Source organism: Conger conger, chromosome 10, assembly GCF_963514075.1.
Source record: "Conger conger chromosome 10, fConCon1.1, whole genome shotgun sequence".
In the NCBI taxonomy this organism is placed as follows: Eukaryota; Metazoa; Chordata; class Actinopteri; order Anguilliformes; family Congridae; genus Conger; species Conger conger.
In genome coordinates, this window is record NC_083769.1 from 3,333,701 (window position 1) to 3,359,694 (window position 25,994).

The 25,994-nt window shown below is 44.6% G+C and overlaps 1 protein-coding gene across 1 annotated transcript in view; it reads right to left on the reverse strand.

Annotated features, from left to right (window-relative positions):
- Positions 1 to 25,994, reverse strand: part of LOC133138578 (deleted in malignant brain tumors 1 protein-like) — a gene marked incomplete at its 5' end in the record, with an annotated part of 212,986 nt that overhangs the window by 113,257 nt on the left and 73,735 nt on the right. Inside the window, 2 exons of the mRNA XM_061257458.1 lie at positions 10,716 to 11,033; positions 12,452 to 12,769. Of these exons, the coding sequence (XP_061113442.1) occupies positions 10,716 to 11,033; positions 12,452 to 12,769 (636 nt within the window). The remainder of the gene's footprint in view (positions 1 to 10,715; positions 11,034 to 12,451; positions 12,770 to 25,994) is intronic.

Here is a 25,994-nt window from a genome sequence, read left to right on the forward strand (position 1 = left end):
CCAACAGTCCTAAAGCACTCATTGCACATCATTACACATGGTCATCATCCAGCCATTTTATAACCCTTTCACAATTAGTGGAATTGCTTAACACTTAGAATCAATCACTGTGCACAAATCCATCCATCCATCCATTTTCACCCGCTTATCTGGAGTTGGGTCGCGGTGGCAGTAGGCTAAGCTGGGTATTCCAGGCATCCCTCTCCCCAGCAATGCATTCCAGCTCCTCCTGGGGGATCCGAAGGTGTTCCCGGGCCAGGAGAGATATATAATCTCTCCTGCGGGTTCTGGGTCTACCTCGGGGTCTCTGCCCAGTTGGACGAGCCCAGAAACCCTCCAAAGGGAGGCGCCCGGGAGGCATCCAGATCAGATGCCTGAACCACCTCAATTGGCTCCTTTCAACGCAAAAGAGCAGCGGCTCTACTCCAAGCTCCCTCCGGATGTCCAAGCTCCTCAACTCCTATCTCTAAGGCTGAGCCCAGCCACCCGACGGAGGAAGCTTATTTCAGCCGCTTGTATCTGCGATTTCGTTCTTTCGGTCACTACCCAAAGCACGTGACCATAGGTGAGGGTTGGGACGTAGATCGACCGGTAAATCGAGAGCTTCGCCTTCCAGCTCAGCTCCCTCTTCACCACGAAGGTCCGGTGCAACGCCCACAGTACTGCTGATGCTACACCAATCCGCTTGTGGATCTCATGCTCCCTTCTACCCTCACTTGTGAACAAGACCCCGAGATACTTGAACTCCTTCACTTGGGGCAATGGCCCCTTCCCAACCCGGAGGGAGCAATCCACTGTTTTCCGGCAGAGAACCATAGCCTTGAACTCTCATCCAAGCCGCTTCACACCGGCTGCAAACCACTCCAGTGCGTGCTGAAGTTCACAGTCCGATGAAGAAAGCAGAACCACTTTGTCCGCAAAAAACAGAGACGCAATTCTGAGGTCACCAAAACGGATACTCTCCTCGCCTCGGCTGTGCCTTGAGATCCTGTCCATGAATATCACAAACAGGACCAGTGACAAGGGGCAACTTTGGTGGAGTCCCACACCCATTGGAAACAAACTTCACTTTGTGCCGAGGATGCGGACAAAGCTCTCACTTTGGTTATACAGGGACCAGATACCCTATACTCCCGCAGTACCCCCCACAGGGTTCCCCGGGGGACATGGTCGAAAGCCTTCTCCAAGTCCACAAAGAACAAGTGGACTGGATGGGCAAACTCCAATGACCCCGACAGTAACCCCGCCAAAGAGCTGGTCCACTGTTCCACGACCAGGACGGAAGCCACATTGCTCCAGAGCCTCCTTTCCAGCACCCTAGAGTAAACTTTCCTGCGGAGGCTGAGGAGTGTGATACCCCGATAATTGGAGCACACCCTCCAGTCCCCCTTCTTGAAAATGGGGAGCACCACCCCGGTCTGCCACTCTGCAGGTACTGTCCCCAACCTCCGCGCAACACTGAAGAGGTGTGTCAGCCAAGACAGCCCAACAATGTCCAGAGCCTTCAGCATCCCAGGGCGAATCTCATCCATACCCGGCAACTTGCCGCTGAGGAGCTTTTTGACTACCTCAGCAACTTCCCCCAGTGATAGAGCAGCAGATTCCCCCGAGTCTTCGGGCTCTGCCTCTTCCACAGAGGACGTGTTGTTCGGGTTCAGGAGCTCCTCAAAGTGCTCTTTCCACCGCCTGACAACATCCCCAGTCTGGGTCAGCAGTTCTCCTCCCCTGCTGGAAACAGCCTGAGACAAGCCCTGCTTTCCCTTTCTCAGTCGTCAGATAGTTTGCCAGAACTTCCTCGAGGCCAACCGAAAGTCCTTCTCCATAGCCTGAAGGACAACTCTGCACAAATTGATGCGCCAAGTCCATTATGAAAATTCATAGAAAAAATAGATACATTTTTTCTTTTTGGTTATGTGCTTTATTGGTTTATTGGTTTTATTGGCGCTATATTACCCAGCCAATGCGGAGGAGGTGGAAGGTCAGAGAAACCTCTGCTTCAGAGACTCCTGGATATACTCCTCCATGGTCTGGTTCTCTGCCGCGTCAACGGATAGATTCTGCCGAGGAGCAGAGCCGCCGAGTAGGTCAATGGCACAATCCCAGGAGTAATGAGAAGGGAGACAGGTAGCTTTGACTTTGGAGAAGACCTTCACCAGGTCCTGGTAAGCCTCCAGAATGACTGGCTGGTGGGAGGCTAATGAACTCTACTGAAGTAGAACTGCAGGGGAGGGAAAGGCAGGCCCAGGTGGTGATCCTCATCTTTGTCCATGAAATAGTGGGATTGTGATGTCGGAGCCAGTGGAGGCCAAGGATTACCTTGGGGACTGGTGCGCTGATGACAAGTAAGGGAAGGATGTCCTGGTGCACAGCTCCGACAGTGATGGTGAGTGGGTCTGTGAGGTATGTGACTGTCCTGGTTCCCATGGGTCTGCAATCCAGGGCATGGATGGAGATTTTACGAGAGAGACAGTGGAGAGGAAGGTGCAGAGAAGTGGCAAGGTCCTCATTAATGAAGTGTCCTCCGGCCCAAGAGTCCTCTAGTGCTGAGGAGACAATACATTGGGAGCAGCCTTTGATTGAAATTTGGACATGGAAAGGTTTAGTGGACAGAGCTGAAGGTGGGACACTCAACCTGGAGTTGGGAGCTGGAAGATGCAGGATGAAGCTCCTGTGTCAGGGTGGACTCAGCCAGTCACACAAGACAATCCTGTAGCTGAGAGAGCCACAGTATGAGAGCCCCAGCTGGATCCTGTGACACTGCTCAGCCATGGAGAGATGTGTGAAGCCTTCATGGGTTCGGATTCACACTCTGACTGGGATGCGGCTGTTCAAAGGCACCCCGGATGTCAACGCTCTTGTAGAAGGTTGTCCAGGCAGATTGCCATGCTGATGAGTGAGCCCAGGGAGAGGTTGTTGTACAAGCATACCAACTCAGTCTGGACCTCCTCACAAAATGGATGCTTGAGACGAATATGGAGGGGCCGGTGATCGGTACTCTAGAGAGGTGGAGCACTGAAACGAGGGTGTGGGCATGACAGCAGCCATATTGCTTTGGGGCGGAAGGGACAGGTACCCTTGCCACTGTGGAGGGTTACTGTTCCAGAACACTCTGGCATTGAATCGGTTAACATCTTTAAATATTTAGGCTTCAGACAAAGAACTCTCAGATAAACAAACACTCTTCCCAGATTCTTGGATGACCTGTCATGAAACTGAACTGCAGAGAAAAATATTTATGCATTTATATTTTTAAATATCTTGAGAACTGATTAACTTTACTTTATACTGTAAATGGCAAATGCAAGTTCAACTTGAGGTGAGAAAATAGTATGATTGTACACAAATGAAATCGGGATTCAGGAACAATACGTTCAAATATCGATTTGACCTGGGAAGAGCTTCATGACATGAGTTTTATGACACAGTTTAAAAATGCACAATCCCCTCCCACCCATGTAATGAAGACTGCATGACTCACTGTTGGCCATGGAAGATGCTGTGGGTTGGGTGATGGCTGGACTGTCTGTGAGGGAAGAAAGTTTACACTCAGTGAGCACTTTATTAGGCATTTATTAGACTTTTTATTTTTTTTTAAATTATTTTTATCTCTCTCTTATTTTTATTAGGCTGTTTTTTCTGCTTCTCTAGCCTATCAACTTAGAGGTTTGAGCGTTGTGTGTTCAGAGATGCTCTTCTGCATACCAATGTTGTAATGTGTGGTTATTTGTGCTACTGTCACCTTCAGCTTTGACCAGTCTGGCTCTCTAGTCCAACAGATCCCAGGTTCTAGTGGTTGATCATCATCATGCCCTCTCAGGTCATCTTGGTGTTGACAAAACATATATTCTCCCAGAACTAAAAATTATTTTTTGGCCGGCCTTAAAAAGTGATGTCCCCAAATACTGCCATTCCTGCCATGCATGTCACATTCCAGGGAAGCCTAACTAGTTCATTCCCCAGTCTCACTGCAGCCTATTCCGGTTATAGGCGAACCACTGATTGTGTGGCTCCTCTCCCTAGAATGAAATCGGGTCATGTTTGTCAACATTCATGTGTGCCACAACCAGGTAACCTGAGGCTGTACCCCTGCACACATTTAAGACTCATGCCATTGTTATTTGGCTTACCTAAGTACATTCAGACAGATCAAGGCTCTAATTTCATGTCCAGAGCCTTTGCCAACGCCATTAAACAGTTGCATATCAGACATCAAGAATCCAGTGCTTACCACAATCCCAAGTCTAGAACAATTTCACCAGACCCTAAAAACCATACATTTTGCACAGACGAGGGGAAGGACTGGGATGAGAGGATACCCTTCCTTATGTTCAGGGTCCGCAATATTATTCAGGAATTGCTTGGATTCAGCCTAGCTGAATTGGTGTTTGGTCACACAGTCTGTGGCCCACTGAAAATATTACAAGAACAATGGCTTTCTTGTGAACAATCACAGTCTCCTGAAAAAATTTGATTCTGTGAACTTGTTCCACGAACGGCTATCTACAGAAATGATAAGAATGACAAGAAATCTGTGCAATACTCTTTCCAAGGGCTTGTACTTTTGCCTGTACCTGGTTCAGATACAGTCCAAGATCTCTGGTCCTTACGTGATAGTTTGCCCTCACAAAACCCGACTCGTTCCCTATGCCCACAATAGAAGATTGTGTTGACAGAAATGCCAAATTTGTGACTTCCATCCATATCTGCTGCATATCTGACAACAGCATGATGGTTTGAGGCTCATTTGATACCATGGACCCTTTACGACTTAAAGCCATTTAGCCAACAAATGGCTTCTATACTGTATCAGCATAATTTACACCTTTATCTAGTCCCACCTGACACCTTAATCTAGCCTCACCTGGGAGGAGACCTGATATCCGTTGGGGGTAGGCGACAGCTTGGTAAGCTAAGAAGACTAGCTGAGATTTATCTAGGCAGACAGGTTCGGAAATCAGTCTGCACAGTTCATTTGTTCCCACTTCCCATTCTACCCTCCATCTTTTTTACCCTGTCATGGCCTAACCCGAGACCAAGTCATAACACAGCCATCATAGCACCTTTAAATATTTGAAACAGTTCCTACAAAAATGTATATACAAATTCATGCATTTATATTTCAAAATATCTCCGACAACTTCTCAACAGAATAACTTGACTTTCTACTGTTAATGGCATATGCATGTTCAACTTCGGCGAGAAAATATTCTGTTTGATTCCAGAATTAGAATTCCAGAACAATCAATTGAAGTATCAATTTGACCTGAGGAGAGCTTCATTAGTCCAGGTCAAGCAATGTAACAATGTGACATTTCTCAACAAAATGCACAATCCCTCCCACCCCTGTAATGGAGACTGCATTGACTCACTGTTTGACATGGAAGATGCTGTAGGTTGGGTGATGGCTGGGCTGTCTGTGAAGGAAGCAGATAGAGTTCATTAGTTGCCCACTAGAGGAAGATTTTGGAAGGAATGACAGACTTTTTAATGGAAAAAAAATATATGTCGTTTTTACTTCTTCCCTTGAGCATAGCAATTTCAGACTGCATGCACTTTCAAACTGGTCCCAAACAAAGAAGAGATTAAATGGAACTAAAACAATCATTGGCTAATATGCACATGTAGTCTCTGGAGGGATGACATCATGAATGAGTGATTATGAATGATTATATTATGGATGAGGAAACGTAGCCACTACACATTCACTAACACACTAGCAAAACCGTTGAAACTAATGCTGGCTACAAAAGCTACAAAAGTATCTCAAATATCCAATAGAAAATCTCAGAAAACTCAGAAAGCAGAGAATGTTCGAGGGATAGTGACGTCATCATAGGCATTCTTTGAAAATACATATGTGGCTTCAGTTTAAATTTACCCATTCTACATTTATTTCTAATATTGCCATTATTTTAATTTATTATTAGGACCATTCGATTGAACCATTTCCACTTTGGCCCCCAAGAAGGCAATTTCTACATATTTTGTACTAGTCATATAAAAGTGTCAATATCTCAAAAAGTCGCTTCTACCATTCATGAATTTCAGAATGAACAAATGTCAGAGCATGTCCATACAGTGTACACAAAAGACACATAAAAAATAAAAATAAAAAACATTTAAGTCAAGGACAAACCCAGAATTAGATTTGTAATTCATATTTGTGCACAAACTGTCACGTTTCAGGTCTGTCTTGCCATGTTTTATGTTTATTCATGTTGTCTTAGTCACGTAGTGTCTTATCATGTATTATGTTAGTCTATGTTGTTTAGTTATGTTTCGTTACGATTTATTTTCTTGTCATGTCTAGTTATGTTTCGTACGATTATATTACCTTGTTATGTTGAGTGTTTATCGTCTTAGTTTCGCTTTGTGTTATGTTTTGATTTATGTTTATTGTTACGTTAACTGGTCGTTGTTTATGCATACACTTTTACATGTCTTTCCTTCAAACCTTTTCTCTCTCTCTCTTTCTGTCATTCACTCCCTAATTGTTTCCATTTGTCTATTTACTAAAACTACTAACACTAGATCAGGATTGGGTAGAAACTAACAAACTAATCATGTGTTCATGTTACCTTACGTTTCTCGTGCATGTCATTTACTAATTTACTAATGCTAGGGCAGGATAGGTTTATTACAACGATTACTAATCACCTTGTTAAACTTGTCATCCATCGCACCTGTTTTCCATTTCCTTGCTACGCTCTAACTAATTGTCTACACCTGTCTACACCCGCATTTATAGCCCAGTCGCGCAACTGTTCTTCGCGAAATTGTCTGCCTCTGTTTACTACGCAACTCTTGAGCATTACTGGTTTTGATTACACGTTACGATCCAAGCCTGTTACCGACTTTTGATTATTGATTTCTGTTTTGTGACCATCGTTTGTTTTTGACCACGTCCTCGCCTACCGTTTTTGTACTTTTGCTTCACTGATTGTTTCATGGTTTCGACTCCCGCTTCGCCCACGACTACGCCTCTGCCTGCCGTCCGCCTGTTCATCTGCCCCGCTGACAGCTCTCCTGCTACCGGACCTCCCTGCACGTCTACCGACTACGAGCTTGCCTCTTCCCTCGGCACCGTGCTTTTTGTTTGTTTTATTTGTTTGGCTGGATCTTCGTGTATGGACTTTGCTTGTTTTGACTACGCTCCTGGGATTCGTCCCGAATAAAGCCCTAACGGGACTTTATTTAACCATCCCCCACGCACCCGTCTCACAAACTTGATCTCAAAGTGTGTACAAGATTTAGTATAGGTATAGATATATATATATATGATATCTACAGGCATTCAAATTCCACATGAGTTTTCCAAAAACTGCACCCAGATGTCTTCAAGTGTCCCAAAATCTCTCCAAATATAAAACATTTGCATATCTTTTTGTTCAGACACATTAATGATCAGAAAAGCTTACTTTCTATAAAACCCAAGCTCTCCTAAAAGTATTCCTCACCCTAACAAACCACATTTATTTCAAAATTAGGTGAATTAGAGCCCTATTAGCCCTGTTAGCCAGTAAATGTACGGGTTTGTCTATAGCAAGTCCAACGCAAACGCTCACTTGATGTTTTAGGCACATCTGAATATTGATTCTGCTATTTGAATGCAGCAACATTCCTAAACTGTCCATAGCTAGAATGTGAGCCATTATACCTTGTTGGAAAGGGAAGGAACCCCCCTACATAAGTGTGCCATGTTTTACATTAGTTCAGTGTTAAAATGACCTACCAATGCATTTATGCAACTATAGCAAGTTGTGCAAGATGGCATTTGGTATAGTCCCGGCAAAAACATAGTTTTCTCAAAAATGGATGAAAGGATTATGTAATAAACTTCAGAGTTAGTGAGAACTGACTTGTAGCTTCATAAGCAGCTGGGATATTTGGTTCCATAAATATCTCATCTTTAGCAGAACAAACTTGTTTTTCTACCAAACCGGAAATATGTTGGCGGGATGTGGAATAAAAGTGAGCTAAGAAAAAAAACATCCAGAAATGGTATCAAGGATTGTTAGAATATGTCTTTTATTGTCTGAGTCTGTGATGAGGTCGTGGTTGTAAACCCGTAAGCATGGCAAGGATAAGCCTGCTGTTTTATTGCCTTGGATTGCAATGGATGATACGAATCTGAACTGCTGTTCTCGCTAACGGAGAGTCTTTTTAACAATCTGGCATCGCGATTTTGCAGTTTTATTGCGACATCTTTTTGAATTATATAAATACATGTATACCTAAATCTACAAACGTTCTATTTGCTGAATTTTACATGAATGACCATGATATTTTAGGGAGATTTTTTCATTTAACAAATGGAATGTTCACTTTAATGAAATTCTACATGGAGAAAAACATTTTTGCAAGAAAAAGTCAGCAGCTATTGCAACTGTGCTTGAAACATTTTTACTGGAATGAAATGGTTTCACATCAACAAATTTACCAGTTTAAACTCAAATGGAGGGCGACATGCCAAACCTATGTGAAACTAAGTTAAATTTTACTGTAGCAAAGGTTTTCAAGAGAATCTGTAACTCTATGAGAGGTAATTTGACCATGCGACCATGCGATGGATAATAAATCCATCCAGGATATTGTTGGTGCTTTTGACAACTTCCTCACCAGATAACCTCGGACAGGTAGACACATTTTAAGTTATGTTTTAAGTTTGCTGTCAGCAGGCTGTTTGAAGTGAAATATATAATGCGACAAACATTCTGGCGACTCACTATTTGCAAGATCCTTATGATAAACATTTTTTCATGCCTGATGGCAAGAACAAACCAAGCAAGCTAGACAAAACGGAACAGTAAATATAGCCTAGCTTTAGTATGTATCTATGCTCAAAGTTGTCTGTTGGCTACTGCTTACATAGCAAGAATTCTTTGAAATATATGACCTTTAAATTGTGCTGAGTTTGTAGCCTACATTACACACGCCGCAGCACATGAAATTGATGCTATTAGACCAGTCACATCTGTTGCCTTGAGTAGCTAGAGTCGAGAGGTCATCTAGGCTACTCAAGCGATCTGTATCTAGCAACAAAAGAAAAATAAAGGTTTGATGCGCTATATTTTCACAAACTTCTGAGTAGGACAGGGTGTGATTTTGGATAGGCTGTCCAACAGGGACTCCCGGAACTACCGAGAGAGGTGGAATGTCTGGCATATGTATGCTCAACTTGAGGTGAGAAAATATTCTGTTTGATTGCACATGAATGGAATCAAGATTTGTACATTCAAGTATCATACATTCAAGCATCAATTTGACCTGGGAAGAGCTTCATGATTCTTTCCAGGTCAAACAATGTCACTATGACAATTTCATCTTTACTCTAAGTAAAATGCACAATCCCTCCCACCCCTGTAATGAAGAATGCATTGACTCACTGCTTGACATGGAAGATGCTGTGGGTTGGGTGATGGCTGGACTGTCTGTGAAGGAAGCAGATAGAGCGTATTAGTTGACCACTGGTGGAAGTCATTTTGGACAGCAGTGCAATGCATGCAATCATGTAGATACAGGTCAGGAGCTTTACTTAATGTTCACATCAAAAAATGTGATCTAAGTTACTTTGACAGTGCGATGATTGTTGTTGGCAGACAGGGTGGTTTCAGTATCTCAGAAACTGCTGCTGATCTCCTGGAACTTTCATGGACATTAGTCTCTAGAGTTTGCTAAGAATGGTGCAAAGAAAAGGTCTCTGGAGGGTGACATCACTGCATATTATGCATGGAGATCCATTCATCCATCCATTATCTGAACCTGCTTATCCTGAACAGGGTCGCAGGGGGGGCTGGAGCCTATCCCAGCATACATTGGGCGAAAGGCAGGAATACACCCTGGACAGGTTGCCAGTCCATCGCAGGGCACACACACCATTTACTCACACACTCATACTCACAGGCAATTTAGACTCTCCAATCAGCCTAAACTGCATGCCTTTGGACTGTGAGAGGAAACCGGAGTACCCAGAGGAAACCCACACAAACACGGGGAGAACATGCAAACTGATAGGCATGACAGAGAGGCCCCGGCCGACAGGGAATTCAAACCCAGGACCCCCTTGCTGTGAGGCGGCAGTGCAACCCACTGCACCAATGGATGAAGATGCACTTTACAAACCACTACACATCCACTAACACACCTCATGCATGGGGGCAGTGTGGAGCTTGTCTCCACGGAAAACGGGTAAAAGGGTAGTTGGGTCAGAGAGGTGGCAGGTGGAGACTGTTGTGAGCACGGAAGACGCCGTCATGGAGAAACGGGTGTTCGCTCCCACCTCCCTGATTTTGTTTGGTGTTTCTAGTGAACACAATAAAATTGAACCAAACTCAACCTTTTAACAAAAATAAATAAATTGCACACCAACAAGAAGACAGCGAGGGTTGGCTGAAGCTGGAGGCACTGTGGGGAGCTAGGACGGTGTTTCCCCAGGTGGAGGTAAGCCCACCTCTCAGTGCTACACCTCTCCACATAGATTTGTATATACTGACTTCCACATTAATAGATACACTACTTACAGTAAGTTACCACCGAAGTCAGCCAGATAAATCAGCATAACACCAAAAAACCTGAAAGTAGCTGTGTTTCTATCTTTGGTTACGGCTGTAACACTGCACAAGCCAGTTACTTCAGGTGTATATAAAAAATGCTGGCAGGTGGTGAGAGACTTTTGAATAAAAAATATCTGGAAGAAAAACATGAACTCTACCTACCAGAGCAGGTGACCCCGGCGTCTTCATGGTGTCCGCAGTTGTGGTTTCCCCATCCACTGTGGCTACACTGGTACAGAGACACTTCAGAACCAGAACATCTCAGGTCATCCAGTGTGATTGGACCGCTACCTTCCCCAAAGTGGGCTGATACATAGGCATCTAGAGCCACCCCACAGTCTAGCTGTCTGCAGACCACATGGGCATCGTTCAGACCCCACTCGTCATCACACACTGTCCCCCACTGTCCTGCGTAGTACACCTCCACCCTTCCAGAGCAGCGGTCAGTGCCGTCGACCAAGCGCAGTGAGAAGGAGCTGCCTGCAGTGGACACACATTAAAGAGAGCCCATGATAAAAAGAGACCATATAGCAGTTTTCATATAACTACTGCACACACCACTGTACCTTAATTTCAGAACATATCCCAGATATGTGAGCCTCAGCCATTAACACCTTTACATATTTTCAACAAAGCAGAAAAAGAGGCTTCAGACAAAAACTCTCAGATAAGCAAACCCTTCCCAGTTTCATTCTGGGATGAACAGTCATGAAATTGAACTATTGTGTTAAATATTCATGCATTTTCATTGCAACTCATATATCTCAGACAACTTCAGAACTAATTAACTTCACTTTCTACTGTGAATGGCATATGCATGTTCAACTTTTGGTGAGAATATATTCAGTTTGATTGCACGCAAATGGAGTCGAGACTCGGGAACAATATGTAAAAAAATTAATTTGACCTGGGAACTGCTTCAAGTTCATAGTTACATTTAGAGCATATGCACAATCCCCTCCCACCCTGTCATGAAGACTGCATTGACTCACTGTTGGACATGGAAGATGCTGTGGGTTGGGTGATGGCTGGGCTGTCTGTAAAGGAAGCACATATAGCTTATTAGTGTCCCACTAGCAAAAGTCATTTGGACTTAAATAATGGAACGACAGATTTTTTTTACCAAAAAATATTCTTTCATTTTAGTTCCCTTGAGCATAGCAGTCTCAGGCTGCATGCACTTTGAAAATTGTTCAAAACAAAGAATTAAATGTAACTAAAAGAATTGAGTAATATGCACATGTAGTCTTCGGAGGGATGACATCACTGCATAATATAGATGTAGATGCACTCTAACATATTTCAATAATTTTATTTCAGATTTTTCCCTTTTTCTCCCAATTTGGAAGCCAATTCTTAAAGCCTTCTCATCTCATGCTCATGACCGTGATTTCAAGGCACCCGAGGTGCTTATTGTGCAGCTAACCCTTCCATGTCCCTCCCTCTGGAGCAGCGAGCCAATTATTCCGCTCCACGTGTGCCGGCCAAACTTGACTTTTGGCAGGACCGGGAGTAACCGCAAGTCCGGTTACATACAAATTGTATGTATCATACAAATTACATACAAATTGTATATAACCGCATATTGAGAAATTGTATGTAACCGCAAGTCCGCTGCAGCTTAGCTTGCTGTGCCACCGCGGATTGATTCACTGTCGGATGTGTAAGATGCTGTAGAAGGGTGGAGTTCAATGCTTTAGAGTGACTTCAGGTATATTTTCTAAATTGCAAAACCATTGAAGTTTATGCTGGCAAGTGGTGAGATACCTTGAATACAGAGGAATACAGAAAATGGTAAATGATAGAAAGATATATTCAGTTAAATGTGAATGCAGTCATGGAAATCAACAAATATTAAAAATTCAGATGTCACAAAAAAATTGTGCAGGGATTCCTACCAGAGCAGGTGACCCCGGCGTCTTCATGGTGTCCGCAGTTGTGGTTTCCCCACCCACGGTGGCTACACTGGTACAGAGCCTCTTCAGAACCAGAACATCCAAGATCATCCAGCATGATTGGGCCACTACCTTCCCCAAAGTGGGCTGATGTATGGGATTCGACTGCCACCCCACAGTCTAGCTGTCTGCAGACCACATGGGCATCGTTCAGACCCCAGCCGTCATCACACACTGTCCCCCACTGTCCTGCATAGTACACCTCCACCCTTCCAGAGCAGCGGTCAGTGCCGTTGACCAAGCGCAGTGAGAAGGAGCTGCCTGCAGTGGACACACATTAAAGAGAGCCCATGTTAAAAAGATACCAGATAGCAGTTTTCATACAACTAATGCACACACCAAAACATCCACTGTACCTTCATTTCATACAATAGCCCAGATATGTGAGTCTCAGCCATTAACCCATTCAGTGTCGCAGGCGATGAAAGTCAACAGAAATGCAAACGCTCTTGGGTGCCGAGGGCGAAGGTTTATCAAAACTTGCTGAAAGTTTTTATGCATATTGACATTTTACTCACAATTTTAATGCTACCTGAGGGAAATTAGGCTCACTAATGACATGCTCTGGCAATGACGTGACTGCTTCGACCTTCTGCTCCTCCATCCTCACTCCCTCTGGGCTGAACTGGTAACCAAAGAAGGAGATGGATGGAACTGGCACTTCTCAGCCTTGACATACAGCTGGTTGTTCAGGAGATGTCTGAGGATGGTTCGGATGTATTTGATGTGTTCCTCCAAGGTGGCAATGTGGATCAGGATGTCATCAATATACCCTTTTTTTCATCCGTTTATTTTTTGACACACAAATTCAAACTACCAGCAAACTAAAAGTAGCTTTCCACTATGCGGTATCTACAGTGGTGTGAAAAAGTGTTTGCCCCCTTCCTGATTTCTTATTTCTTTGCATGTTTGTCACACTTAAATGTTTCAGATCATCAAACAAATTTAAATATTAGTCAAAGACAACACAAGTAAACACAAAATGCAGTTTTTAAATGAAGGTTTTTATTACTAAGGGAGAAAAAAAATCCAAACCTACATGACCCTGTGTGAAAAAGTGATTGCCCCCCCTGTTAAAACAACTTAACTGTGGTTTATCAAACCTGAGTTCAATTTCTCTAGTCACACCCAGGCCTGATTACTGCCATACCTGTTCTCAATCAAGAAATCACTTAAATAGGACCTGCCTGACAAAGTGAAGTTGACCAAATGATCCTCAAAAGCTGGACATCATGCCAAGATCTAAAGAAATTCAGGAACAAATGAGAAAGAAAGTAATTGAGATCTATCAGTCTGGAAAAGGTTATAAAGCCATTTCTAAAGCTTTGGGACTCCAGCGAACCACAGTGAGAGCCATTATCCACAAATGGCAAAAACATGGAACAGTGGTGAACCTTCCCAGGAGTGGCCGACCAAAATTACCCCAAGAGCGCAGTGACGACTCATCCAAGAGGTCACAAAAGACCCCACAACAACATCCAAAGAACTGCAGGCCTCACTTGCCTCAGTTAAGGTCAGTGTTCATGACATAAGAAAGAGACTGGCTTGCATGGCAGAGTTCCAAGACGAAAACCACTGCTGAGCAAAAAGAACATTATGGCTCGTCTCAATTTTGCCAGAAAACATCTTGATGATCCCCAAGACTTTTGGGAAAATACTCTGTGGTCTGACGAGACAAAAGTTGAACTTTTTGGAAGGTGTGTCCCATTACATCTGGCGTAAAAGTAACACCGCATTTCAGAAAAAGAACATCATACCAACAGTAAAATATGGTGGTGGTAGTGTGATGGTCTGGGGCTGTTTTGCTGCTTCAGGACCTGGAAGACTTGCTGTGATAAATGGAACCATGAATTCTGCTGTCTACCAAAAAATCCTGAAGGAGAATGTCCGGCCATCTGTTCGTGACCTCAAGCTGAAATGAACTTGGGTTCTGCAGCAGGACAATGATCCAAAACACACCAGCAAGTCCACCTCTGATTGGCTGAAGAAAAACAAAATGAAGACTTTGGAGTGGCCTAGTCAAAGTCCTGACCTGAATCCTATTGAGATGCTGTGGCATGACCTTAAAAAGGCGGTTCATGCTCGAAAACCCTCCAATGTGGCTGAATTACAACAATTCTGCAAAGATGAGTGGGCCAAAATTCTTCCACAGCGCTGTAAGAGACTCATTGCAAGTTATCGCAAACGCTTGATTGCAGTTGTTGCTGCTAAGGGTGGCCCAGCCAGTTATTAGGTTTAGGGGGCAATCACTTTTTCACACAGGGCCATGTAGGTTTGGATTTTTGGTTTGGATTTTTTCCCAAACATGAAAATATCAAAATCAGGTGTCATTAGCAACCCTTTGAAATAATCAATCTTATTTATTTATTTTTTCCACTGAGAAGTGGGTGAAAAAGTGTATTTTATGGTTGGTTACCGGTGACCGGTAGGATAACGTGTTGTATCTACATTTATAGATTGACTTACCATATTCCTCTTATGCAGTTATTCCTTATAGATGAAATACTATTCATTAACACAAATTAAAACTCTGACACTGGCCGTCCCAGCATTGCCACTAAAATGCTCCATCACATTGTAGTGTGAATATTTTAAACATCAATAAGCCTTATATAACCCCAATGTGCTCATTATATTTGGTGATGCATTTTGGTTGTTGGACTTTATCAAAGGCATGCCGCTCCTTGTTCCATCTCTTGACAGTGACCTCACTGTATTTCTCCTCTTACCCCGAGGTAACTTCATGAAGTCCTTCTGTGGCATGAAAGGGACATCAAACAGGCGATTCTGCCTCATTGTTCCAGAGCTCCCATATCGTCTTTTTGTCATCTCATCAAGGAGTGCAAGTGATGTGAAGAGGTTGTCATGGGTAAATTTGCAACCTTGAGGCACCTGAGCTTGCTCTGAAAGACCAAGAACAACGCTGGGTCCCTGACCCAGCCCTGTTTCAGGGAGGAGAGTGTGGGATCCACCATATGGTTCCATGTGATACATGTAACCACTGGATGAAGCGAGGCTCCATAGCTTGTAACCAAACCGGATTGGTTTACCTCTTATAAATTGCTTACATCCATGTCGGCCATAGTATGGGACCATGCTCTCATCCACTGACAGCCATTCCTGAAATGGCATGACTTTGTATGACTGATTCAGTTCAGAGAAGATGGGTCTAACCTTGAAAAATGGGTCATCAGTGATCTTTGTGTTGTCAACCACATGAATTGAGGCCATTATTTCGTCAAAGCGATTTCTCCGCATTGCACCTGAAATGCTTTCATTGTGCACATCACTGTCACTTGAGCAGTACATGTGTCTTCTTGGAACAGAGCTGTACCCACTTGTGATAAGGATCCCATAAAAGGTAAGGAGCTCATCCATACTCAGATTCAGTTGCTTGCCCTTGGTCTGGGTTGAGTAGAGATTGGACATTTCAATGGTCATTTCTCTTAGGGTGGGTGGGTACATTAGAAGGAAAACATCCATTGGGTTGGGGCAGCTTTGTTTTACACATTCTGCAGCATTCGGGCTGTATACTATGTGTTTTGGAATAACAGCAGTGGTTGGCCTCTTTGAACGTTTGAACACTCTATCTTTATTTTTGACCACCTTCAGCTTTTCCCTTGGCTCTTCTGGCTGGCCCTTCTGGCGGCTAGAGGCTCTTAGGTCTTCTGGCTGGCCCCTCTGGTAGCTAGAGGCTCTTGGGTCTTCTGGCTGGCCCCTCTGGTAGCTAGAGGCTCTTGGCTCTTCTGGCTGGCCCCGCAGGTGGCTAGAGGCTCTTGGCTCTTCTGGCTGGCCCCTCTGGTAGCTAGAGGCTCTTGGGTCTTCTGGCTGGCCCTTCTGGCGGCTAGAGGCTCTTAGGTCTTCTGGCTGGCCCCTCTGGTAGCTAGAGGCTCTTGGCTCTTCTGGCTGGCCCCTCTGGTAGCTAGAGGCTCTTGGCTCTTCTGGCTGGCCCTTCTGGCGGCTAGAGGCTCTTGGGTCTTCTGGCTGGCCCTTCTGGTGGCTAGAGGCTCTTGGGTCTTCTGGCTGGCCCCTCTGGTAGCTAGAGGCTCTTGGGTCTTCTGGCTGGCCCCTCTGGTACTAGAGGTTCTTGGCTCTTCTGGCTGGCCCTTCTGGCGGCTAGAGGCTCTTGGGTCTTCTGGCTGGCCCCTCTGGTAGCTAGAGGCTCTTGGGTCTTCTGGCTGGCCCCTCTGGTACTAGAGGCTCTTGGCTCTTCTGGCTGGCCCTTCTGGCGGCTAGAGGCTCTTGGGTCTTCTGGCTGGCCCCTCTGGTAGCTAGAGGCTCTTGGCTCTTCTGGCTGGCCCCTCTGGTACTAGAGGCTCTTGGCTCTTCTGGCTGGCCCCGCTGGTAGCTAGAGGCTCTTGGCTCTTCTGGCTGGCCCCGCAGGTGGCTAGAGGCTCTTGGCTCTTCTGGATGGCCCTTCTGGTGGCTAGAGGCTCTTGGCTCTTCTGGCTGGCCCCGCTGGTAGCTAGAGGCTCTTGGGTCTTCTGGCTGGCCCTTCTGGCGGCTAGAGGCTCTTGGGTCTTCTGGCTGGCCCCTCTGGTAGCTAGAGGCTCTTGGCTCTTCTGGCTGGCCCCTCTGGTAGCTAGAGGCTCTTGGCTCTTCTGGCTGGCCCCGCTGGTGGCTAGAGGCTCTTGGCTCTTCTGGCTGGCCCCGCTGGTGGCTAGAAGCTTGTAGTTCTTCATTGTTATGGAGGAGGGTAGGGGAGCAATGGTGGTGGGTGGGGGAGGGGGGAGGGTGAGGGGTAGGGGGTGTGGTGAAGGGGAGGTCATCTTCATTGGCAATGTTATTCCACTCATGATCTGTGTGCATAACTTCAGCATGCGCATTCAACAGCCTGGCTGGCAAATGGCCTGCATCCCCCCCATAGTCCCCATCTGACCCATCACTATTGCAATCACTGAGGACTGCATCTTTCTCATTTTGAGGGATAACTGCAATATTGCATGCCTTGTCTGGGAAGTCCTCTCGATCCAACAATTCCAGGATTTCAGACATAGTTAAACTAAGAGAAAGAACACAGTAGAAAGTTGGGTAGTACAATAACTACGGTATGTATATGTATAATTATGTGTATACCAAGAGACACTGTGTTATCCCACCAGTTACTATTGTTGCCGTTGGCATTTGTACTCATTCTGTGACCACACTGAACAAAATTGAGCAAATTAAAATACACATATCAATACTAGACACCTCAATCACGATGTCTACCAAAATATTATCCCTATCTTGATGTTAACATACTTTACTAACCTTTTCTTTGAGAGGTTTGATGCTGCCATCCTCTTATCATGGTGTAAACAGGAAGTAAACAGCTCTGGTCATGTGACAAATTACAGTGAACATGTGACACTGCACACATTTCATTGTGACCCTTTATTCTTTCAATATTTGTTGGAACTGCATTGATACATCATTCAGTGAGTCTTATGACTGAAAAAGTTTTTTTCGGTCACTATTGTGACCGGTGGGATTAAATGGGTTAATAATAAAAACCTTCATTTAAAAATTGCATTTTGTGTTTACTTGTGTTGTCTTTGAATAATATTTAAATTTGTTTTATGATCTGAAACATTTAAGTGTGACAAACATACAAAAAAAAAAAGAAATCAGGAAGGGGGCAAACACTTTTTCACACCACTGTACATAAAAATAAATAAAGCAATACATTATCATTAGCCTATTTATCCATTGGATATTGAATATTCCCTGCTTTCAGCGCACAATTTACCATGTTAATATCACAACCACGAGTGTCCCGCGTCATATAAAATACGTTGGCAAAAAAAAAAAGTTCTTACCAGATTTACAGATTTCATGCCAATCAAGTCTGTCAGGCAGAAGCCATGGAGATGAAAACATGAAGAATTCTTATTTTAACCGATGCATTTTTTTTTTTATGATGCTACAGGGATTTAACTAGCAATTAGGCTATTATCTGACTTACAATGTTGACATTTAACTATTAAAATGCCACAAAATAAAGTTTGCCAGAACAGTTTGGGATGGTATCCATTGACAAAAACGGATGATTTGGCACATCTCGTATGGTGCCCTTATTGAAATATGAGTGCAGTCGACTGCACCGATTACATTTGGGAACGTGCTGGAAATTGTGCTTTGATATTGGCCTGTTCACCCGCAGTGTATGGAATCCATATGTAATGCTTGGTCATTTCAATTTTGTCATCCCACACGGTTGGAATAACAAGGCTCATTTAGGGTGGTGAAATCCCCGACCTGTCCACCAATTCCCTGTGGTTGCCAGAAACCCTGGTGGTCTGTAAAGGGACTGGTATTGGCCAGTTTCTGGAGGTTGGTCACTCTAATGCTGGGCCCAATTCAACACACAATTCCAAGAGAATTGCTCTTGGGAATCTAAATCGGCTCATAAGCCAGCCATCAACTTCGGCCGGAAAATCCTTGTGGTCCCTGAACACCCTCTCCATCTGAAGCCTGCCATTGGTAAAGTCCTCCAACAGTCCTAAAGCACTCATTGCACATCATTACACATGGTCATCATCCAGCCATTTTATAACCCTTTCACAATTAGTGGAATTGCTTAACACAATCACTGTGCACAAATCCATCCATCCATCCATTTTCACCCGCTTATCTGGAGTTGGGTCGCGGTGGCAGTAGGCTAAGCTGGGTATTCCAGGCATCCCTCTCCCCAGCAACGCATTCCAGCTCCTCCTGGGGGATCCCAAGGTGTTCCCAGGCCAGGAGAGATATATAATCTCTCCTGCGGGTTCTGGGTCTACCTCGGGGTCTCTGCCCAGTTGGACGAGCCCAGAAACCTTCCAAAGGGAGCCGCCCGAGAGGCATCCAGATCAGATGCCTCAATTGGCTCCTTTCAACGCAAAAGAGCAGCGGCTCTACTCCAAGCTCCCTCCGGATGTCCAAGCTCCTCAACTCCTATCTCTAAGGCTGAGCCCAGCCACCCGACGGAGGAAGCTTATTTCAGCCGCTTGTATCTGCGATTTTGTTCTTTCGGTCACTACCCACTACCCACTACTTCCAGCTCAGCTCCCTCTTCACCACGAAGGTCCGGTGCAACGCCCACAGTACTGCTGATGCTGCACCAATCCGCTTGTGGATCTCATGCTCCCTTCTACCCTACGAGATACTTGAACTCCTTCACTTGGGGCAATGGCCCCTTCCCAACCCGGAGGAAGCAATCCACTGTTTTCCGGCAGAGAACTATGGCCTTGGACTTGGAGGTGCTAACTCTCATCCAAGCCGCTTCACACCGGCTGCAAACCACTCCAGTGCGTGCTGAAGGTCACAGTCCGATGAAGAAAGCAGAACCACGTTGTCCGCAAAAAACAGAGACGCAATTCTGAGGGCACCAAAACGGATACTCTCCTCGCCTCGGCTGCGCCTTGAGATCCTGTCCATGAATATCACAAACAGGACCAGTGACAAGGGGCAACCTTGGTGGAGTCCCACACCCATTGGAAACAAACTTCACTTTGTGCCGAGGATGCGGACAAAGCTCTCACTTTGGTTATACAGGGACCAGATACCCTATACTCCCGCAGTACCCCCCACAGGGTTCCCCGGGGGACATGGTCGAAAGCCTTCTCCAAGTCCACAAAGCACAAGTGGACTGGATGGGCAAACTCCAATGACCCCGACAGCAACCCCGCCAAGGTAAAGAGCTGGTCCACTGTTCCACGACCAGGACGGAAGCCACATTGCTCCAGAGCCTCCTTTCCAGCACCCTAGAGTAAACTTTCCTGCGGAGGCTGAGGAGTGTGATACCCCGATAATTGGAGCACACCCTCCAGTCCCCCTTCTTGAAAATGGGGAGCACCACCCCGGTCTGCCACTCTGCAGGTACTGTCCCCAACCTCCGCGCAACACTGAAGAGGTGTGTCAGCCAAGACAGCCCAACAATGTCCAGAGCCTTCAGCATCCCAGGGCGAATCTCATCCATACCCGGCAACTTGCCGCTGAGGAGCTTTTTGACTACCTCAGCAACTTCCCCCAGTGATAGAGCAGCAGATTCCCCCGAGTCTTCGGGCTCTGCCTCTTCCACAGAGGACGTGTTGTTCGGGTTCAGGAGCTCCTCAAAGTGCTCTTTCCACCGCCTGACAACATCCCCAGTCCGGGTCAGCAGTTCTCCTCCCCTGCTGGAAACAGCCTGAGACAAGCCCTGCTTTCCCTTTCTCAGTCATCAGATGGTTTGCCAGAACTTCCTCGAGGCCAACCGAAAGTCCTTCTCCATAGCCTGAAGGACAACTCTGCACAAATTGATGCGCCAAGTCCATTATGAAAATTCATAGAAAAAATAGATACATTTTTTCTTTTTGGTTATGTGCTTTATTGGTTTATTGGTTTTATTGGCGCTATATTACCCAGCCAATGCGGAGGAGGTGGAAGGTCAGAGAAACCTCTGCTTCAGAGACTCCTGGATATACTCCTCCATGGTCTGGTTCTCTGCCGCGTCAACGGATAGATTCTGCCGAGGAGCAGAGCCGCCGAGTAGGTCAATGGCACAATCCCAGGAGTAATGAGAAGGGAGACAGGTAGCTTTGACTTTGGAGAAGACCTTCACCAGGTCCTGGTAAGCCTCCAGAATGACTGGCTGGTGGGAGGCTAATGAACTCTACTGAAGTAGAACTGCAGGGGAGGGAAAGGCAGGCCCAGGTGGTGATCCTCATCTTTGTCCATGAAATAGTGGGATTGTGATGTCGGAGCCAGTGGAGGCCAAGGATTACCTTGGGAACTGGTGCGCTGATGACAAGTAAGGGAAGGATATCCTGGTGCACAGCTCCGACAGTGATGGTGAGTGGGTCTGTGAGGTATGTGACTGTCCTGGTTCCCATGGGTCTGCCATCCAGGGCATGGATGGAGATTGTAGGGGTGAGACAGTGGAGAGGAAGGTGCAGAGAAGTGGCAAGGTCCTCATTAATGAAGTGTCCTCCGGCCCAAGAGTCCTCTAGTGCTGAGGAGACAATACATTGGGAGCAGCCTTTGATTGAAATTTGAACATGGAAAGGTTTAGTGGACAGAGCTGAAGGTGGGACACTCAACCTGGATGTGGGAGCTGGAAGATGCAGGATGACGCTCCTGTGTCAGGGTGTACTCAGCCAGTCACACAAGACAATCCTGTAGCTGAGAGAGCCACAGTATGAGAGCCCCAGCTGGATCTTGTGACACTGCTCAGCCATGGAGAGATGTGTGAAGCCTTCATGGGTTCGGATTCACACTCTGACTGGGATGCGGCTGTCGAAAGGCACCCCGGATGTCAACTCTCTTGTAGAAGGTTGTCCAGGCAGATTGCCATGCTGATGAGTGAGCCCAGGGAGAGGTTGTTGTACAAGCATACCAACTCAGTCTGGACCTCCTCACAAAATGGATGCTTGAGACGAATATGGAGGGGCCGGTGATCGGTAGTCTAGAGAGGTGGAGCACTGAAACGAGGGTGTGGGCATGACAGCAGCCATATTGCTTTGGGGCGGAAGGGACAGGTACCCTTGCCACTGTGGAGGGTTACTGTTCCAGAACACTCTGGCATTGAATTGGTTAACATCTTTAAATATTTAGGCTTCAGACAAAGAACTCTCAGATAAACAAACACTCTTCCCAGATTCTTGGATGACCTGTCATGAAACTGAACTGCAGAGAAAAATATTTATGCATTTATATTTTTAAATATCTTGAGAACTGATTAACTTTACTTTATACTGTAAATGGCATATGCAAGTTCAACTTGAGGTGAGAAAATAGTATGATTGTACACAAATGAAATCGGGATTCAGGAACAATACGTTCAAATATCGATTTGACCTGGGAAGAGCTTCATGACTCACATAGTGACATTTACAGTTTAAAAATGCACAATCCCCTCCCACCCATGTAATGAAGACTGCATGACTCACTGTTGGCCATGGAAGATGCTGTGGGTTGGGTGATGACTGGACTGTCTGTGAGGGAAGAAAGTTTACACTCAGTGAGCACTTTATTAGGCATTTATTAGACTTTTTATTTATTTTTATCTCTCTCTTATTTTTATTAGGCTGTTTTTTCTGCTTCTCTAGCCTATCAACTTAGAGGTTTGAGCGTTGTGTGTTCAGAGATGCTCTTCTGCATACCAATGTTGTAATGTGTGGTTATTTGTGTTACTGTCACCTTCAGCTTTGACCAGTCTGGCTCTCTAGTCCAACAGATCCCAGGTTCTAGTGGTTGATCATCATCATGCCCTCTCAGGTCATCTTGGTGTTGACAAAACATATATTCTCCCAGAACTAAAAATTATTTTTTGGCCGGCCTTAAAAAGTGATGTCCCCAAATACTGCCATTCCTGCCATGCATGTCACATTCCAGGGAAGCCTAACTAGTTCATTCCCCAGTCTCACTGCAGCCTATTCCGGTTATAGGCGAACCACTGATTGTGTGGCTCCTCTCCCTAGAATGAAATCGGGTCATGTTTATTTGTCAACATTCATGTGTGCCACAACCAGGTAACCTGAGGCTGTACCCCTGCACACATTTAAGACTCATGCCATTGTTATTTGGCTTACCTAAGTACATTCAGACAGATCAAGGCTCTAATTTCATGTCCAGAGCCTTTGCCAACGCCATTAAACAGTTGCATATCAGACATCAAGAATCCAGTGCTTACCACAATCCCAAGTCTAGAACAATTTCACCAGACCCTAAAAACCATACATTTTGCACAGACGAGGGGAAGGACTGGGATGAGAGGATACCCTTCCTTATGTTCAGGGTCCGCAATATTATTCAGGAATTGCTTGGATTCAGCCTAGCTGAATTGGTGTTTGGTCACACAGTCTGTGGCCCACTGGAAATATTACAAGAACAATGGCTTTCTTGTGAACAATCACAGTCTCCTGAAAAAATTTGATTCTGTGAACTTGTTCCACGAACGGCTATCTACAGAAATGATAAGAATGACAAGAAATCTGTGCAATACTCTTTCCAAGGGCTTGTACTTTTGCCTGTACCTGGTTCAGATACAGTCCAAGATCTCTGGTCCTTACGTGATAGTTTGCCCTCACAAAACCCGACTCGTTCCCTATGCCCACAATAGAAGATTGTGTTGACAGAAATGCCAAATTTGTGACTTCCATCCATATCTGCTGCATATCTGACAACAGCATGATGGTTTGAGGCTCATTTGATACCATGGACCCTTTACGACTTAAAGCCATTTAGCCAACAAATGGCTTCTATACTGTATCAGCATAATTTACACCTTTATCTAGTCCCACCTGACACCTTAATCTAGCCTCACCTGGGAGGAGACCTGATATCCGTTGGGGGTAGGCGACAGCTTGGTAAGCTAAGAAGACTAGCTGAGATTTATCTAGGCAGACAGGTTCGGAAATCAGTCTGCACAGTTCATTTGTTCCCACTTCCCATTCTACCCTCCATCTTTTTTACCCTGTCCTCGCCTAACCCGAGACCAAGTCATAACACAGCCATCATAGCACCTTTAAATATTTGAAACAGTTCCTACAAAAATGTATATACAAATCCACGCATTTATATTTCAAAATATCTCCGACAACTTCTCAACAGAATAACTTGACTTTCTACTGTTAATGGCATATGCATGTTCAACTTGAGGCAAGAAAATATTCTGTTTGATTCCAGAATTAGAATTCCAGAACAATCAATTGAAGTATCAATTTGACCTGAGGAGAGCTTCATTAGTCCAGGTCAAGCAATGTAACAATGTGACATTTCTCAACAAAATGCACAATCCCTCCCACCCCTGTAATGGAGACTGCATTGACTCACTGTTTGACATGGAAGATGCTGTAGGTTGGGTGATGGCTGGGCTGTCTGTGAAGGAAGCAGATAGAGTTCATTAGTTGCCCACTAGAGGAAGATTTTGGAAGGAATGACAGACTTTTTAATGGAAAAAAAATATATGTCGTTTTTACTTCTTCCCTTGAGCATAGCAATTTCAGACTGCATGCACTTTCAAACTGGTCCCAAACAAAGAAGAGATTAAATGGAACTAAAACAATCATTGGCTAATATGCACATGTAGTCTCTGGAGGGATGACATCATGAATGAGTGATTATGAATGATTATATTATGGATGAGGAAACGTAGCCACTACACATTCACTAACACACTAGCAAAACCGTTGAAACTAATGCTACAAAAGCTACAAAAGTATCTCAAATATCCAATAGAAAATCTCAGAAAACTCAGAAAGCAGAGAATGTTCGAGGGATAGTGACGTCATCATAGGCATTCTTTGAAAATACATATGTGGCTTCAGTTTAAATTTACCCATTCTACATTTATTTCTAATATTGCCATTATTTTAATTTATTATTAGGACCATTCGATTGAACCATTTCCACTTTGGCCCCCAAGAAGGCAATTTCTACATATTTTGTACTAGTCATATAAAAGTGTCAATATCTCAAAAAGTCGCTTCTACCATTCATGAATTTCAGAATGAACAAATGTCAGAGCATGTCCATACAGTGTACACAAAAGACACATAAAAAATAAAAATAAAAAACATTTAAGTCAAGGACAAACCCAGAATTAGATTTGTAATTCATATTTGTGCACAAACTGTCACGTTTCAGGTCTGTCTTGCCATGTTTTATGTTTATTCATGTTGTCTTAGTCACGTAGTGTCTTATCATGTATTATGTTAGTCTAGGTTCGTCATGTTGTTTTAGTTATGTTTCGTTACGATTTATTTTCTTGTCATGTCTAGTTATGTTTCGTACGATTATATTACCTTGTTATGTTGAGTGGTTATCGTCTTAGTTTCGCTTTGTGTTATGTTTTGATTTATGTTTATTTTTACGTTAACTGGTCGTTGTTTATGCATACACTTTTACATGTCTTTCCGCAAACCTTGCGTTCCGCCTTTTCTCTCTCTCTCTTTCTGTCATTCACTCCCTAATTGTTTCCATTTGTCTATTTACTAAAACTACTAACACTAGATCAGGATTGGGTAGAAACTAACAAACTAATCATGTGTTCATGTTACCTTACGTTTCTCGTGCATATCATTTACTAATTTACTAATGCTAGGGCAGGATAGGTTTATTACTAACGATTACTAATCACCTTGTTAAACTTGTCATCCATCGCACCTGTTTTCCATTTCCTTGCTACGCTCTAACTAATTGTCTACACCTGTCTACACCCGCATTTATAGCCCAGTCGCGCAACTGTTCTTCGCGAAATTGTCTGCCTCTGTTTACTACGCAACTCTTGAGCATTACTGGTTTTGATTACACGTTACGATCCAAGCCTGTTACCGACTTTTGATTATTGATTTCTGTTTTGTGACCATCGTTTGTTTTTGACCACGTCCTCGCCTACCGTTTTTGTACTTTTGCTTCGCTGATTGTTTCATGGTTTCGACTCCCGCTTCGCCCACGACTACGCCTCTGCCTGCCGTCCGCCTGTTCATCTGCCCCGCTGACAGCTCTCCTGCTACCGGACCTCTGCACGTCTATTGACTACGAG